The sequence below is a fragment of the Dendropsophus ebraccatus genome, chromosome 7, assembly GCF_027789765.1.
Source record: "Dendropsophus ebraccatus isolate aDenEbr1 chromosome 7, aDenEbr1.pat, whole genome shotgun sequence".
Taxonomy (NCBI): Eukaryota; Metazoa; Chordata; class Amphibia; order Anura; family Hylidae; genus Dendropsophus; species Dendropsophus ebraccatus.
The window spans coordinates 57,519,705-57,537,198 of NC_091460.1; the positions used below are offsets into that span (position 1 = coordinate 57,519,705).

At 42.0% G+C, this 17,494-nt stretch overlaps 1 protein-coding gene across 1 annotated transcript in view; it reads left to right on the forward strand.

The window, feature by feature from the left end:
• The window catches only part of GRXCR1 (glutaredoxin and cysteine rich domain containing 1), a 38,841-nt gene extending 26,300 nt beyond the window's left edge, over nucleotides 1-12,541 (forward strand). Inside the window, exons 2-4 of the mRNA XM_069976160.1 lie at nucleotides 273-512; nucleotides 6,704-6,769; nucleotides 12,351-12,541. Of these exons, the coding sequence (XP_069832261.1) occupies nucleotides 273-512; nucleotides 6,704-6,769; nucleotides 12,351-12,530 (486 nt within the window). The 3' untranslated portion in view covers nucleotides 12,531-12,541. The remainder of the gene's footprint in view (nucleotides 1-272; nucleotides 513-6,703; nucleotides 6,770-12,350) is intronic.
• The last annotated feature ends 4,953 nt before the right edge of the window (nucleotides 12,542-17,494 follow it).

Genomic DNA, 17,494 nt, shown 5'->3' on the forward strand with positions numbered 1-17,494 from the left:
AACGGCCGTTGTTTAATGCTAAAGAACAGCCGTTGTTGTAAAACTATAGCCAGAGTTAACGGTCATGAAAGTAAATTCCGGGTGTGGTTTTACAACAACGAACGTTTTTTGCGCTCATCTGTTCGTAATGGGAACTTAAGCTTAAAGTAGTATATAAATTAAAAATGTACAGAAGCCTACTACACCCGCTAATCTGAATGGGTATTATGTGTTATCTCTGTCCTCTTAACCTTAAAATTTTTAATATTGAATTTGCATTTTTTTTTTTGCAGTCTACTACCACCTTAGAATATGGGCGCATTGTAATTTACACTACAAGTCTGCGTGTGGTAAGAACCACTTTTGAGAGGTGTGAAATGGTACGGAAAATCTTCCAGAATCACAGAGTAAAATTTGAGGAAAAGAATATTGCCCTTAATAGTGAATATGGGAAAGAAGTTGATGAGAGATGTCGCCGGGTGTCTGAACTGCCATCTCTACCTGTTGTATTCATTGATGGCCATTATCTTGGGGTAAGTGGTTGTTATTATACACTTTAAGGCTGGGTTCACACTACGTATATTTCAGTCAGTATTGTGGTCCTCATATTGCAACCAAAACCAGGAGTGGAATAAAAACACAGAAAGGATCTGTTCACACAATGTTGAAATTGAGTGGATGGCCGCCATTTAATGGCAAATGCTGTTATTTTAAAACAACGGCTGTTATATTGAAATAATGGCCGTTATTTACTGTTATATGGCAGCCATCCACTCTATTTCAACATTGTGTGAACAGAGCCTTTCTGTGTTTTTAATCCACTCCTGGTTTTGGTTGCAATATGAGGGCCACAATACTAACTGAAATATACGTAGTGTGAACCCAGCCTCAGGCTATGTTCACACTGCGTATGAGTCCGGCCGCATTTTATACACCGCCGTACATGTGCGGCTGAAACTACGGGCGTGGGAAAAATAGACATGCGGCCATATGCGTACGAACCGCGAACATACGTTCGCAGTACAGTTATACTTCCCTAGCTTGTTTCGAAGCGATCTGAGGCAGGTCATTTACTTGGAAATCTTCGCCCAGCCCCGTAAACCACACAGAACCTTTTGGATCGAAAAATCAAGTTCAATTTGGCTGAAATAAGTACTCCGTACGGGACCGCATCGAGATCCACGGCCGTGAGTTTCAACATTTCCGTCCTCAAACAATGGTCAAACAATGGTCTTTTTTCACGGCACCATATACAATCCGTCCGTAAGCTCATACGTAGTGTGCATTGTGCGGCCGTATATCGTATACTTTCAAGCGAACGCATCAACCTCAAAACTACGTGCGTATATTCACGGTTTGCACTACGGCCGGAAACATACGCAGTGTGAACATAGCCTAATACTTAAAGAAATACTCCAGCGGATTGTTTTGTAAATCAACTGGTGATAGAAAGTTATAAAGATTCGTAAATTACTTCTATTTAAAAATGTAAAGCCTTCCAGTACTTATCGGCTGCTGTATGCCCCACAGGAAGTGGTGTATTCTTTCCAGTCTGACTCCAGTGATTTTTGCCGCCACCTCTGTCCATGTCGGGAACTTTCCAGAGCTGAAGAAGTTTTCTATGGGGATTTGCTATTACTCTGGATAGTTCCCAATATAGAGAGAGTTGGCATCAGAAAGCACTAACAGGTCTCCCTGTCTGTCAATGATCCTCCCAGAGTGTGCTAACATACAGAGAGCCATGACTAATTTCAGGCGGCTCCCCACCCAGAAGACTAGTTGCCACCCCTCTCCTGGCCTTGCTTTCCAGAATAAAACTACTTTTTCCCCAGTGTGAAGCTACCGCCGCAGAAGCCGTTAGTAGCCTCGGGGAGCTGCACAGTATATCTATACTGTGCTGCAGGGAACCATATCAGCACAATCGTGCTGATTGGTTCTCTTTAAAGTGCACCTGTCGTTATAACTTTCAAAATCTAAATCAACAGTAGATGTGAAATAAAGTTTGCAATATACATTCATTATTTTTTTTGTTGTTATCATGCTGTAAAACAAAGCTTAACTTACCAGAAATCCAGGTCCAGTTTCCTGAAAGCAGATTTTCTGACCTGTGCTGGTTGAAACAGAGACTAAACACAGGAATTCCGGCCAGTACAGAGAGTCACGGCTCAGTATTTCCATCAATCATATGACTGCCTTCTTTCTGTGAGTGCTCAGATGGCCTGGGATACACAGAACTTCCTGTTTTCTGAATGTTTTCAGTTTTTTTGAGAAAAAAATAAATCAGAAAACAGGAAGTGCCTAATTTTCCATGATAACAAAAAAATAAATAAACAATAATTAATGTAAATTGCAAACTTGCTTTATATCACATCTACTGCTGATTTAGATTTTAAAAGTTATAACGACAGGAACACTTTAATTACTGGCATTCCAGGATGTGTTGTTCTACACTGTACATTATTGTGATATACAAAAAACATTTTATGTCTTTATAGGAGTTGAGATAATCTGTTAGACATTTGACTGTCGGCACACTTAAAGTGTTTCTGATGATTAGTTGCAGCATTGTGAATGCAGTGCTAGAGTATAATGTAGCTCGTAAATCAGAGTCGTAAGAAGATAAATAATGCAATGTATTTACAAAGTTACTCAACATGTTATCTTGGTTGTAAACTGTAAAAAGGCAATTAAATGTGAACAAATCCTTTAAATAAAAAAATGAATGTATGTTTTTTATTTTTTTTATTTTATAGGGAATATTCATTTTCCAAAAGTTCCCACTTTTGTAAATCCTGTGTGCCTCCAATTTGTTTATAGCCTAAAAATCACCATATCCAGTGTATATGCAGTGCATTAGGTAGAAGTTAGGCAGAGTGAATTAAAGGGAACCTGTCACCCTCCGTGTCGGGGTGACAGGCTCCCGACCCCCAGCTACAGCCCCCTATACTCACCTGATCCCGCCGGGTCCCGTTTCTGGATCCATTCGGGTCACGGAGATCTCAGCCGCTGCAGCCCGGCGCGCGCGCTAAGAGATGAGTCCAACGCTCATAGAGAATGACGGAGCGCTGGACTCTCCGTCATTCTCCATGAGCATTGGACCCATCTCTCAGCGCGTGCGCCGGGCTGCAGCGGCTGAGACCTCCGTGACCCGACCGGATCCAGAAGCGGGACCCGGCGGGATCAGGTGAGTATAGGGGGCTGTAGCGGGGGGTCGGGAGCCTGTCACCCCCGCACGGGGGGTGACAGGTTCCCTTTAAGAGTGAGGTATGGCCACTCTAGCCGTCTGATGTCTCCTATGAAATCCTGCACTTTGTAGTTCTATAGTTTTCTTTCCAATAACTTCCACCCTACACTGATATAAGTACACACAAAAAATCAGAAAACAATGAAACAGATTTATCAGTGTCCACAGGATATGGTGTGGGAAGACTTCAGCTAGATTGCTATGCCATCTATTACACAGACGTAATTGCTTGTTATATGGTATAAGTGATTATGTGGATTCTATTCTCCAAAAATAAATCAGAGCCTGTCACTGCATCTCCTATGCCAAAATACAGTATGTCTAATGAAATCACAATTATTACTCATCTCTCCTTATTCCTGTGCCAGCCCCTGTGCTTGCTTCCCTAGTGCATAATATCATTATGTCTATCACTCATCCAGCAAGCTTCAGTGCTCGTCATCCCAGTAGTGCTGTGTTGCTATGGTGAGTGGTCTGACCTAATGACATCCGACGGTGGATTTTTACCCGGATCCAATCAGACATTCATTCTCCAGGCTCCAGCCCTGACTTGGCCTCTTATTCCTGAGCTGGTTTAATCTACAGCTGTGTCATATGTTCTGTTTCCTTGTGCTGGGTCTGGTTTGCTCTCTGGCATTGTCATTTTCCTGCTGGTTTTGTAACTGTTCTTTTATTCCTGAATCTTTTAATCCTACACAATTGGAGACTTCTCATAAGGTTGCAACCTAGGATTTCTTGTACAGTAAAGCCATATCTTCTTCTACATGTTAAGGGAGAACCTTTACGTTTTGGTCTAGCCAGGTCCAATCACGATCTTTTAAAAGGCACGAGCATCAGAAATTCTTTTCTTATACACAGAAATCTACATCGAGAAGCCCTTTTATATTTCTGGGACTTGTATTCTATATTATTAGATGATGACTTAGGTTTTATGGCTGTTAGTGTTCAGCATGGTTGCATAGCACCACCTGCCTAATGAACACAGACACTGCAGACAATAAAATAGATACTTAAACCTAGTCATAGTAATACACAAGCCTGGAGAACACAGAAATGGCTGCACATCACACCCATGGTTGATAATAAAGCTTCTCAACTTCCTTTAAAAACCTAGTCATAGTTATGCTGTTTGCCATACTCAATGTCAGTTCTTCCCAACCTTTTCCACCTAGGGGCACCCCCTGGAAAAAATCTTTAGCTAGGGGCACCCCTACTAAATAATGTTCTACAAAATACAAAAAGCGGCATTCAGTTACTCACAGGTGAGGTCTTCTTTGATCTGAGGCATTCACTTTCCTTTTCCTCTTCACCTGGCCCAGACCACCAGGATGATCTCTTCCAGCTACATTTCATCTCCTCTGGACCTGCCAGACAAAAATCTTAGGCTTCACACATTTCTGGCAACTTTATTTCCTTTATCCCTTCTATAGGCTCCCAAACTGTAGTAATTGCCCTATTTGGTGTTATGTGTAGTAAATCAAATAGGTATGTGGGTTGCACCTATATGTAAGATCCCCTGCTGTTCCTCCATTTACTAATAAAGCCCCCTGCTGTGCCCATCATACAATAATACCCCCTGCTGTGCCCTTGATATAGTAATAATGCCCCCTGATGTACCCCCATATATTAATAATGTCCCCTGCTGTGAACCGCCAATATTATTAATAATAATAATAATAATAATAATAATGTCTTCTGCTGTGTCCCCCATATACTAATAATGCCCCCTACTGTGTATCCCCAAACTATAATAATGTCTCCTGCTGTGCCCCAATATTGTAATAACGCCTCCTACTGTGCCCTATATAGTAATAATGCCTCCTGCTGTGCCCTATATAGTAATAATGCCCCCTGTTGTTCCCTCCATATAGTAATAATGCCTCCTGTTGTGCCCTCCATATAGTAATGATGCCTCCAGCTGTGCCCTCAATATAGGAATAATGTTCCCTTCTGTGTCCTCCATAACCCCCTGTTGTTCCCCCACAGTAATAATGCTCCTACTGTGCCCCCCATAGTAATAATACCGCCTGATGTGCCCCCATATAGTTATGTCTTCTGCTGTGACCCCATATAGTAATAATGCCTCCTACTGTGCCCCAATATAGTAATAATTACTCTGCTATACCCTCCATATATTAATAATGCCCCCTGCTGTGTCCTCAATATAGGAATCAGGCCCCCTGATGTGCCCTCCATATAGAAATAATGCTCCTGTTCTGCCCCTAAAAATAAAAATGCCCACTATTGTGCCCTGCATAGTAATAATGCTCTCCTTGTTGTGCCCTCCATAGTAATAATGTACCCCTACTGTGCCCTTCATAGTAATAATGCCCCCATGCTGTACACCAATAAAAGAAAAAAAAAATCAAAAAATCATACTCACCTAATCTGGGCTGTGTGGATGCAGGGAGCTCTTCTTCATCTTCTGGCTCTAGCCTGTGCGCTGCAGGGATGGATTCTCCAGCAGGCGTGATGATGTCATAACATCACACCTGATGGAGAGATCACGTTTTAATCGGTCCGAGTCTAAGTATTCAGACCTGTCTCTATGACGTGTCAAAAGTTTTGTTTATAGTTCTTTACCGTTCAACTTGTAACTTTACAACAATTGCATAAAGAACTACATTTGGTGTAATGGATGGGTGCTAATCTCACCAGAGCAGACACTGGTACGTATATTAATCCAAAGAAGCAATGTCGAGACAGCATGTCCAAGGAACTTCGCTTTAATCACACCAGTGCAATGTTTTGGCTTGTAGTGTAGCCTGTTTCAAGTAGCGAAGTTCTTTGGATGTGCTGTCTCGACATTGCTTCTTTAGATTTATAACAATTGCAGTACAGTAAGTAAAAAAAAAAAGTGAGCATGGCTGTGGGTTTTTTATGTTTGATTTTTCTTTTTACATTGGGGGGAGGGGGGTTATTACCCCTTTGTCGGGTGTAGTTCAGCAAAAAGTCAAAAAATTTTGCGACTTTTTGCCTGCCTATATACTGCTTAGATATTGCTCAATTATTGCATTGAGGTCTATGGAAGCAAAGTCATTTGTGAACTGTGGCACTATGTCGTAGTAGCAGTGTGATACTATTCCCTAACATTAGGTGCAATGCTACATGATTTTTGTGTCATGTCACCAAAGTCGCTGTGTAGCCCTGCCCTAAAGACTAATATATCCAACCTTCTAAAAACACCTTTGTTGTGAGGTAATTAATGTTATTCACATCAGTTAGTCATCCTAATGTTATGGCTGATCAATATATATATATATATATATATATCTATCTATATATATATATATATATATATATATATATATATATATATTTATATATATATATATATATATATATATATATATATATATATATAACTATTCCATAAACTGTATATTTGCAAGGTTTTGTGCATTTAATTTCTATAATGCACTAAACAGACCAATATAAAATGTGAAATTCTCTTATTGCTTCTGTTCTCTTATATTTTAGGGTGCTGAAAAAATACTATCAATGAATGAATCAGGAGAACTTCAGGACCTGCTCATGAAGATTGAGGTGACTGATCAGTTAATGATTTTGTGCGATATGTGTTGACACTTTTTCTTGAATATATCCTGCAGCATCTATGTATACACGGATATATAGTACATTGTTATATGTCACCAGCACAATGAATTTCTACTAGTAATTGTATCTAAATTGCCGTATGACAGTGGCCCAACCTATCACTCTCCAGCTGTTTCAAAACCATAACTCGCATACTATGACAGTTGTGATGCATGCAAAGAATTGTAGTTTTGTAACAGGTGGAGAAGCACAGACTGAGTGCCGCTATACGACACCAGCTGAGTATCGTGCACAGATCTCATTCTTATTAATGAGGCATGATAGTCAGTGGCCTCAGCAACTGTACTGCTCCGTGAGCAGCTGCACCTCTCTGCAGATGATATCAGATCGGGCAGGACAGTACTGTCACCTACACAACCCTGTCTTGTTTCTTAACCTTAATAATATTAGTAAGGGACATGGGGAAGGTGAAGAGGGTGTGTATTATAATTTCATATAGGCTATTCTGTAGAATAGGGCAGAGGTCGAGGGCTCCAACCGTGCCCTTTACTTTTGAACAATTATATCAGTGACTCACAGGTGGCATCTTCTCTAATGTTGCTCCTTTTTTTCCCAATCTGATCTAGACCGCCATTACTTCTTCCATCTATGTCCGATCTCTGCAGGGTTTGAAGCCCAGACATTTTAAGCTCCTGACTTTTGCATCAGATCCTCATTGTTACACCCTCTAATTAAAATACTGCCACACACTGCACCCTTTGAATATAATAATAGACTCATGCAATTGAAATATAAAACACACTATACCCCCTCAATTTTTTTTAATATACTCAATTAATTATAATGCACTGGTCACCCTTATTGAGATATAATGCATTGTGCCTCCCTTAAAGGAAGTATAATGCTCTGGTAAATAATACTTGATTTGTTCTAGCAGAAGAAGCCGTAAAGGTCCTCTTAAAAGGTCTTGTCATTTCAACAAAGTTTGCATAATGGTAGGGGAAGTAAACTTAGAGAGCAGATGCAAACATAGAGACAGAGCAGAATACACAAGAGCTTACTCTAAGTAATATATTTCACCCCAGGGCTTGATTAACAACATAAACTGCCCACTTGTACTCTATAATGTTATCTGTGCTACTGCTGCTACTTAGGGTGGTCTATACAGATATAGGCTAAGTTCACACTTCATATAATTTCATTACACAATGGCCGTAGTTGCAGTTTTGACACCACGGCTGTTACTTAATGAAATTGTATACTGCTTTAATTACTATAGAATCCCGGCCGGGATTCCTTGCGGCCGCATCGAAAACTGACATGTCAGTTTTGTGCGGCTGCTACTCCTTGAATAGTGGCCGCACAAGACTGACAGAGCAGACTGACAGAGCAGACAAGATAAAGTGCAGCTCCGGCCGCACCTTACATTGTCGGTCAGTGGCGTAGCTACCATAGAGGCAAGGAAGGCGGTTGCTATAGGGCCCGTGGAGGGCGGGGGCCCAGGGAAGATAAGAGCCTCCTGTATCCTTTTGCTTAACCCCTTATGTACTGCAGTGTGTAAGTGACCCAGTGTTCTCTTACATGCTGCAACACAAAAAGGGTTAACAAGTAGCTCTCTGCCTCACTACTCTGATAACCTCTGACCTCTATTCTCTGAGCTCCTGCAGAGGTCAGGGGTTATCAGTGCAGGAGTAGTGAAGGAGAGAGCTAATTGTTTTCTCTATTAACCCTTAGTGTTACAGCATGTAAGAGAACACTGGGTCACTTACACACTGCAGTAAATAAGGAGTTAAGCAAAAGGTAGTCTGCTCCTGCACCTATGTATATAACCATGAGGCTCCTAATACGCTGTTATAGTTAAATACAGTGGATGGACAGAACAAGCAGACATTGGCTTTCTCCTCTGCCAGTCACTGTTGCGGCTGCACGCAGGATTCTGCCTCTGGCCACGAGAGATTTTTTTTTTTTTGCCATATCACTGAATATATATATATATATATATATATATATATATATATATATATATATATATATATCAAAAGTACTTGTGATATAAAGCAAGGTTTAATTTACAATATTATAATGTTTTTTTTAGTTATCATGGAAGACGTAGCACTTCCTGTGTTTAGACTATTGATTAGATTTTAAAAGACTGTAGAAATAAAGCAAATTTGCAATTTACAAGAAGTGTCAGAACACAGGAAGTGCCGAGTTTTCCACGATACCTTAAAAAAAAAAAAAGAAAAAAAAGAATGTAAATTGCAAACTCGCTGTAGATCACATCTATTGTTGATTTAGGTTTTGAAAGTTATAAAAAGTTATAACGACAGGTACACTTTAAAAATTAGAAAATGCTTTAATGCTTTATTGCACTCAGAGGGGACAATAGAAGTGACAATATACATATTATAAACTAGAAAATGTACCCGGCGCTGCCCGGGTATAAAGTCTCAGTGTGTTAATTAGATTTGTTCTAAGGTGCCCAGGAGGCCAAGCTAAAGGTATTGTTTCATCTAATCAGTGGAATTAGTGTATACCTGTAGTGCATAGTTGGAGGGGTTCTGTATGCCTATAGTGTATAGTTTTTAGGGGTCTTGCATATCTGTAGTGCATAGTTGGGAGTGCTGTATACCAATAGTGTATAGTTGGGGGGGTCCTGTATACCTGTAGTGTGTAGTTGGGGGGGGGGCTGTATACCTGTAGTGTATAGTTGAGGGAGGTCCTGTATACCTGCAGTGTATAGTTGGTGAAGGTCCTGTATACCAGTACTGTATAGTTCGGGGGTCCTGTATACCTGTAGTATATAGTTGGTGCTGTATACCTGTGATGTATAATTGGTGGAGGTCTTTTATACCTGTAGTATATAGTTTGGGGGTCCTGTATACCTGTAGTGCATAGTTTAAGGGTCCTGTATACCTGTAGTATAGAGTTGGTGGAGGTCCTGTATACCTGTAGTGTATAGCTTTGGGGTCCTGTATACCTGTAGTATAGAGTTGGTGGGGATGCTGTATACCTATATTATATAGTTGGTGGAGGTCTTGTCTACCTGTAGTGTATAGTTTTGGGTTCCTGTAAACATGTAGTGTATAGTTTGGGGTCCTGTATACCTGTAGTATATAGTTGGTGGAGGTCCTGTATACCTGTAGTGTAAAGTTTGAGGGTCCTGTATACCTGTAGTATAGAGTTGGTGAAGGTGCTTTATACCTGTAGTATAGAGTTGGTGGAGATCCTGTATACCTGTAGTGTATAGTTTTGAGGTCCAGTATACCTGTAGTGTATAGTTTGGGGTCCTATATACCTGTAGTATATAGTTGGTGGAGTTCCTGTATACGTGTAGTGTATAGTTTTGGGGTCCTGTATACCTGTAGTGTATAGTTTGGGGTCCTGTATACCTGTAGTATATAGTTGGTGGAGGTCCTGTATACCTGTAGTGTATAGTTTTGGGGTCCTGTATACCTGTAGTATATAGTTAGTGGAGGTCCCGTGACCTGTAGTGTATAGTTCTGGGGTCCTGCATACCTGTAGTGTCCTGTATTCCTGCAGGGTCGTATTTACCATTAGGCACCCATGGTCTGGTGCGTAGGGTAGCACCTTGCAGAGGGGCAGTACCCTCCCGTTCAGACTTGCCAGAGGTCTTTTCAAGGGGGGTATGGTGGTATTAGTCAGGTCTGGTATAGCGGTGTTATCCAGTCACAGTATGGCGGTATTGGTCAGGTCTGGTATGGCAATGTTATTCAGTCACAGTGTGTCGGTATTGGTCAGGTCTGGTATGGTGGTGTTATCCAGTCACAGTATGGCGGTATTGGTCAGGTCTGGTGTGGCGGTGTTCTCCAGTCACAGTATGGCGGTATTGGTCAGGTCTGGTATGGCAGTGTTACCCAGTCACAGTATGGCGGTATTGGTTAGGTCTGCTATGGCAGTGTTATCCAGTCACAGTATGGCAGTACTGAACAGGTCTGGTATGGCAGTGTTATCCAGTCACAGTATGGCGGTATTGGTCAGGTCTAGTATGGCAGTGTTATCCAGTCACAGTATGTCGGTATTGGTCAGGTGTGGTATGACAGTGTTATCCAGTCATAGTATGGCGTTATTGGTCAGGTCTGGTATGACAGTGTTATCCAGTCCCAGTAAGGTGGTATTGGTCAGGCCTGGTGTGGCGGTGTTATCCAGTCACAGTATGTTGGTATTGGTCAGGTGTGTTATGACAGTGTTATCCAGTCACAATATGGTATTAGGTCTGGTATGGTGGTGTTATCCAGTCACAGTATGGCGGTATTGGTCAGGTCTGGTATGGCGGTGTTAAATGTGACGTCTGGAGATATTACGTAGTAATTTTGATGCTAATTAGTGAGTGAGGATGGGGCATCTTCAGGTTTAGTGCTTAGGGCAGCAGCAGCTGGTAATACTGTCCTGTATACATGTACTGTATAGATGGAGTAGGGGCCTTGTATACATGTACTGTATAGATGGAGTAGGGGGTCCTGTATACATGTACTGTATAGATGGAGTAGGGGGCCCTGTATACATGTACTGTATAGATGGAGTAGGAGGCCCTGTATACATGTACTGTATAGATGGAGTAGGGGCTCCTGTATACATGTACTGTATAGATGGAGTAGGGGGCCCTGTATACATGTACTGTATAGATGGAGTAGGGGGCCCTGTATACATGTACTGTATAGATGGAGTAGGGGGTCCTGTATACTGTATATGTACTGTATAGATGGAGTAGGAGGTCCTGTATACATGTACTGTATAGATGGAGTAGGGGGCTCTGTATACATGTACTGTATAGATGGAGTAGGGGGCCCTGTATACATGTACTGTGTAGATGGAGTAGGGGGCCCTGTATACATGTACTGTATAGATGGAGTAGGGGGTCCTGTATACATGTACTGTATAGATGGAGTAGGGGATCCTGTATACATGTACTGTATAGATGGAGTAGGGGGTCTACCAGTTATTTCTGTGAATGTTGTGAGGCAGCTGCCCTAGCAACCATTCACATTCCAGCTCCCTGTGAAAATGAAAGCAGTAATCCTATTGGTTGCTAAGGCTCCCAACTGCCGTTTACTGCTGTAGACATGCAGCTAATTATATCACCTGTGTTTGCAGTGAGATTTTCCCATTCATTTCTATGGGACGGTCTTCTCCCTTCTCTCCTGCACATCTATCGGGGACGGGACCTTCGCAATAACCTTCCCGGGTACCCAATGTATCTGTGGGCCAAATTTGGGATCAAACGGTTCAGGCGTTTGGAGGTCTATATGGGACAGACATACTTTCATTTTTATTATATAGATGAGACTTAACAGGAACTTATGTTTAGCTGCAATTGCTCTACAGATGTTTGATGGCAGCAGTTGAGTACGTTGTATGCTGTTCTCCAGTCCACAGTGTACCCCTATATGATGCATTGGCACAATCCAGGCCTGACCACTGATAAACAGAATGTTTGTCCATAGCACATTATGCAACAGCCTAATGCTTGTGTTAAACTTGTGTATATTCTATTACATTTTCCCTAATGAACCCCTAAAGTGACTAATATTTTTCTTTTCTTACACAGAGAGTGCAGCACCCTCACGCATGTGCCTCTTGTGGGGGGTTTGGCTTCCTTCCTTGTCTAGTGTGCCATGGAAGCAAGATGTCAGTGTTCCGAAACTGCTTCACAGACTCTTTTAAGGCTTTAAAGTGCACAGCGTGCAATGAGAATGGGCTACAGCGATGTAAAAGCTGCACCGGTTAAGATAAAAAAAATGTTGCTAAGAATAATTTTGAAATATGTCATTTCTTATCCATTTTTTAAGGTGATATTTGCATAAATAAAGGGAATTTGTACATATGAGTCTCTCAGTGATTTATAAGGAGAAATCCTATTTAAAGTGCAGCTACTGTACATTCATAAGTAACTGTTCCCTTGCCTGTTCATGGTCATATATTTGTCCAGTGTGCATCATGATAGACGATAGAGATGACTATATCAGGGATAAATTGCCTTCTTGGCATTTTACAGAACGCCAAATTTATACGTGAAACCTCATTTGCAGCATATAAAACATTAGAGGGGTCATTGTCCCACATTGGGCAAATAGGGCTTCATGATAAAAAATCTGCCCATTAGTGATATGCCAACAACATTAATTTTAACTAATTTGCGCAGTTCAAATAGATAGTGCTGATAAATATTACTAATATGTCAAACCAAAGGCTTTCTGAACTTTAAAAAGTACATTTTTTTAATGAACCAGAAACTTGCTGACATATCAGAAACTTGATAAAAAAACAAAAGTTCTGTTTGTATTAGAAACTTGAGACATATTTAAAGGGGTTATACAGGAATAAAAAACCATGGCTGTTCCCCCCCCCTAAAACAGTGCCACGCTTGTCAACAGTTTGGGTATGGTATTGCAGCTCAGTTTTGTTGAAGTGAAGACAATTTGTAATGCCACAAACAACCTGAGGACAACTGTGGAGCTGTTTTTAAGAGACTGCAGCTATGTTTCTCTAATGCTAGATAACCCACAGCAAAATAAAAGCAAAATACAACAGAAAAATAGGTATAAAACCCAGACATATTTTGAATTTAGCTATAAATAAACTTTGTTAATAAAGCTCCTTATACAGTGCTCAATCATATTTGTGTTTCCCAAATCCCAGACAGAAAACCCACCCAAAACATACTTTTATTTCTCTTTCAACTAGTAATTTGGGCAGTCCTTGGGTCCCAACTAGTTATGGTGCTATATTCCACTGTAATCACACCTCTCCAGGCCTAATTTACAGCTCAGTTCGTCTCCAGGCCTGAGCGCTCATACTAGCGCTTTGGATATAAAACCAATAGATACAGGGGACTGTATACCAAATAACTGGATGCCAAATGATGAGACACTAAGGACTTAAAGAGCTCAGACTAAAATACACGAAAACATTGACTTTAGTGCAAAACATCATCCAGAAAGGCACCATTTTAATATACATATTAAATGGTTTATATATTGCACTTGATATAGGCATTGTTCTGAAAAGTAAGGGGTATTTCTATCTTTCATGCTGGCATTTCCATGGAATATGACTAAATGCTTAATAAGAGGAATAATGATAAGGGCAGTCACCCCCTAGGAAAGAGAGGTAGTGGGATTGATCCGCAGTAGAGCACAGATGCAAGTTAGCTGCTCTCTACTGACTACGCTCGATTATGTGGAAAAACTTCCGCTAGTTATTCTTCACCTTGAAACCTGGGACTCTTACTACCTCACAGGGCGGTCATCAATACTGTGTAGACAGAAGATGGTCAGATAACACAGTTCTTCAAGAGACACTTAACTAACATCCTGGCAGAGGACAGTACTACTTAGGCAAGGGCTTCTACCCGGCCCCTATCTACCGCTACAGTTTTTCCTATTTTATCTTTACTTCAAGCTACTGTTGAGATATCTACTGTTTATTGCACATAAAAACCAAAGCACTGTTACATTTTTGTATTGCAGATATTGAAGATATTTTTAAAGTAAAGTTTAAGTCTGTTTAAGTGGGACTCTGTAATCTCTGTTGCAACAATCGGTACCTCAAACTCCTTTTACCAAAGGTCCGGTGCTCGTATGTCCAGGGGTTGCTAATAACACCCCTTGCCACTGTGATAAGTCGCCCAAAACACCAGAGCCCACCGACTAGTTCGACACCAGTATCTATCGCCCAGGCCATGCCTCCAAAATATCATTTACCCATGGCCATTATCACAAGCAACAAGCAAAAGGACAAACAAAACCAGGTGCCACCGATCAGAGCTGGGAGGAGTTTTGGTGCCCTAGGCAGAGAGGGCAAATGGCGCCCCCCCCCCCACAAAATATATATATATATATATATATATATATATATATATATATATATGGGCATAACTAGAAATGGCTGGGCCCCATAGCAAACTTTCCAAACTCCCCTCGCTGCTGGGGAGGAAATGGACGCATGGTTTCGGCACATGCATTGTCTGACTTTTTTTCTATGTGTTTTTTAACTGCTTAAAATATAAACAAGGTTGCACATTAAATATCTGCATACCAGACCTGACCAATACCACCATACTGTGACTGGATAACACCAACATACCACACGTTAACAACACCGCCATACAGTGACTGGATAACATCGCCACACCAGACCTGAACAACACCGCCATATTGTGACTGGATAACACCGCCATACAAGACCTGACCAATACTGCCATACTGTGACTGAATAACACCACCATACCAGTACTGCCATACTGTGACTAAATAACACCGCCACACCAGACCTGACCAATACCACCATACTGTGATTGGATAACACTGCCACACCAGACCTGACCAATACCACCATACTGTGACTGGATAACACCGCCACACCAGACCTGACCAATACCGCCACACTGTGACTTGATAACACCGCCACACCAGACCTGACCAATACCACCATACTGTGACTGGATAACACTGCCATACCAGACCTGAGCAATACCGCTATACTGTAACTGGATAACACCACCAGACCTGACCAATACCGCCATACTGTGACTGGATAACACCGCCACACCAGACCTGACCAATACCACCATACTGTGACTGGATAACACCGCCACACCAGACCTGAGCAATACTGCCATACTGTGACTGGATAACACCGCCATACCAGACCTTACCAATACTGCCATACTGTGACTGGATAACACTGCCACACCAGATCTGACCAATAGCACCATACTGTGACTGGATAACACTGTCATACCAGACCTGACCAATACTGCTATACTGTGACTGGATAACACCACCATACCAGACCTGACCAATACCACCATACTGTGAATGGATAACACAGCCATACCACACCTGACCAATACTGCCATACTAATTATATATATATATATATATATATATATATATATATACATACACATACATACACATATATATATCCAGCCTGCTACTGCATATATATATATATATATATATATATATATATATATATATCTCAAGCCTGTTACTGCACATACTGTGTGTATATATATATATATATATATATATATATATATATATATATATATATACAGCCTGCTACTGCACATGTCACAGGGCTGCTTTCTTTACAGACAGTGTGTGACTACAATTCCCAGTGTGGTCTGTCTGTTTCCTTGGGTGGAGGGGAGAGTCTCAGACAGCAGACAGACCACGTTGGGCGTAGTAGTCCTTTGTCACAGCACTTGTACAAAAAAAACCCACACTTCTGCTTCTCTGTAAGCACACACACACCTTACACTTACAGGAGGGGGAGGAAGGAGCTGTCACTGTCTCTGGGGGAGGTCCCGGCGGGAGAGGGCTAGGGCCGGGTCAGAGGTCATCCAACCTCACAGGATGCTTCTCAGTGCTGGCAGCTGGCAGTCTCCAGGAGAAGGAGTCTCTGAGGGAGCAGCCATGCTTTATCTCCCCCTCTCTTCACACTCTGATGCGGGGCCCCCTCCCCTGGTTAGCTAGTGTCAGGACAAGCATCCTGAAAAGCTAACCAGGGCACATCACACACACACAGGGAGGGAGAGAAAGGGAGGGGTAGCGCACAGGCTTTATTTCCCTCTATTCTACACAGTCTGTGCCCTCGGACTTGACTCCGCCCCCCTCCCCCACCGTAACTGTACGGCAGAGCAGAGAGGACCTGCGTACGTGCACTCACGTGGGGGAGGAGACAGTTCAGCTGTGGCTGGAAGCAGGAAGCAATGTGAGAGGCGGGGGCATGCGTCCGGAGTTCAGATGCAGAGTGCAGACAGTTTCTCCCCAGGTGGTCTAACCGAGGAGAAACTGTCTGCACTCTGAGAGGAGACAAACGACTTACTGGCCGGGCCTTGATGTGGTGGGCCCCATAGCAACCGCTACGGTTGCTACGGCGGTTGTTCCGCCACTGTATATATAAATATATATATATATATATATATATATATATATTTAATGTGCATAAAAAAGACATATATACACAATTTAAATACAATAAGTTCAGGTTCACACAAACCTAAAAGATTGCTATCTGAATGCTGATGGTTGGAGAAGATAGATACATAGGCTGCATCCATCTTCACCAGCCACTAGGATTATATTGTAGTATTAATTATGCAACTCTGTGCCCCATGTAGAAGTTAGGCTAACCCCTGTGCTTCCCTACATAGTCCCCACATAGTATAGCCCCCACATAGTGTATAGCCCCCCACATAGTGTAGCCCCCACATAGAGTATAGCCCCCAAGTAGAGTGTATAGCCTCCACATAGTGGAGTATATAATATAGCCTCCACACAAGGGTCCAGTTCACTGTCACTCAGAGCGGTTCTACCACAGCCACACAGGATCATGCTGGAAGTTGTTGTTTTACCACAGCCACACAGGAGCATGCTGGGAGTTGTTGTCTTACCACAGCCACAAAGGATCACACTGAGAGTTGTTGTTCTACCACAGTCACACAGGAGCATGCTGGGAGTTGTTGTTCTACCACAGCCACACAGGAGCATGCTGTGAGTTGTGGTTCCACCATAGACACACAGGAGGATGCTGGGAGTTTCAGTTCTACCATAGCCACACAGGATCATGCTGTGAGTTGTTGTTCTACCACAGCCACACAGGAGGATGCTGGGAGTTGCAGTTCTAACAGCCACACAGGAGGATGCTGGGAGTTGCAGTTCTACCTTAGCCACACAGGAG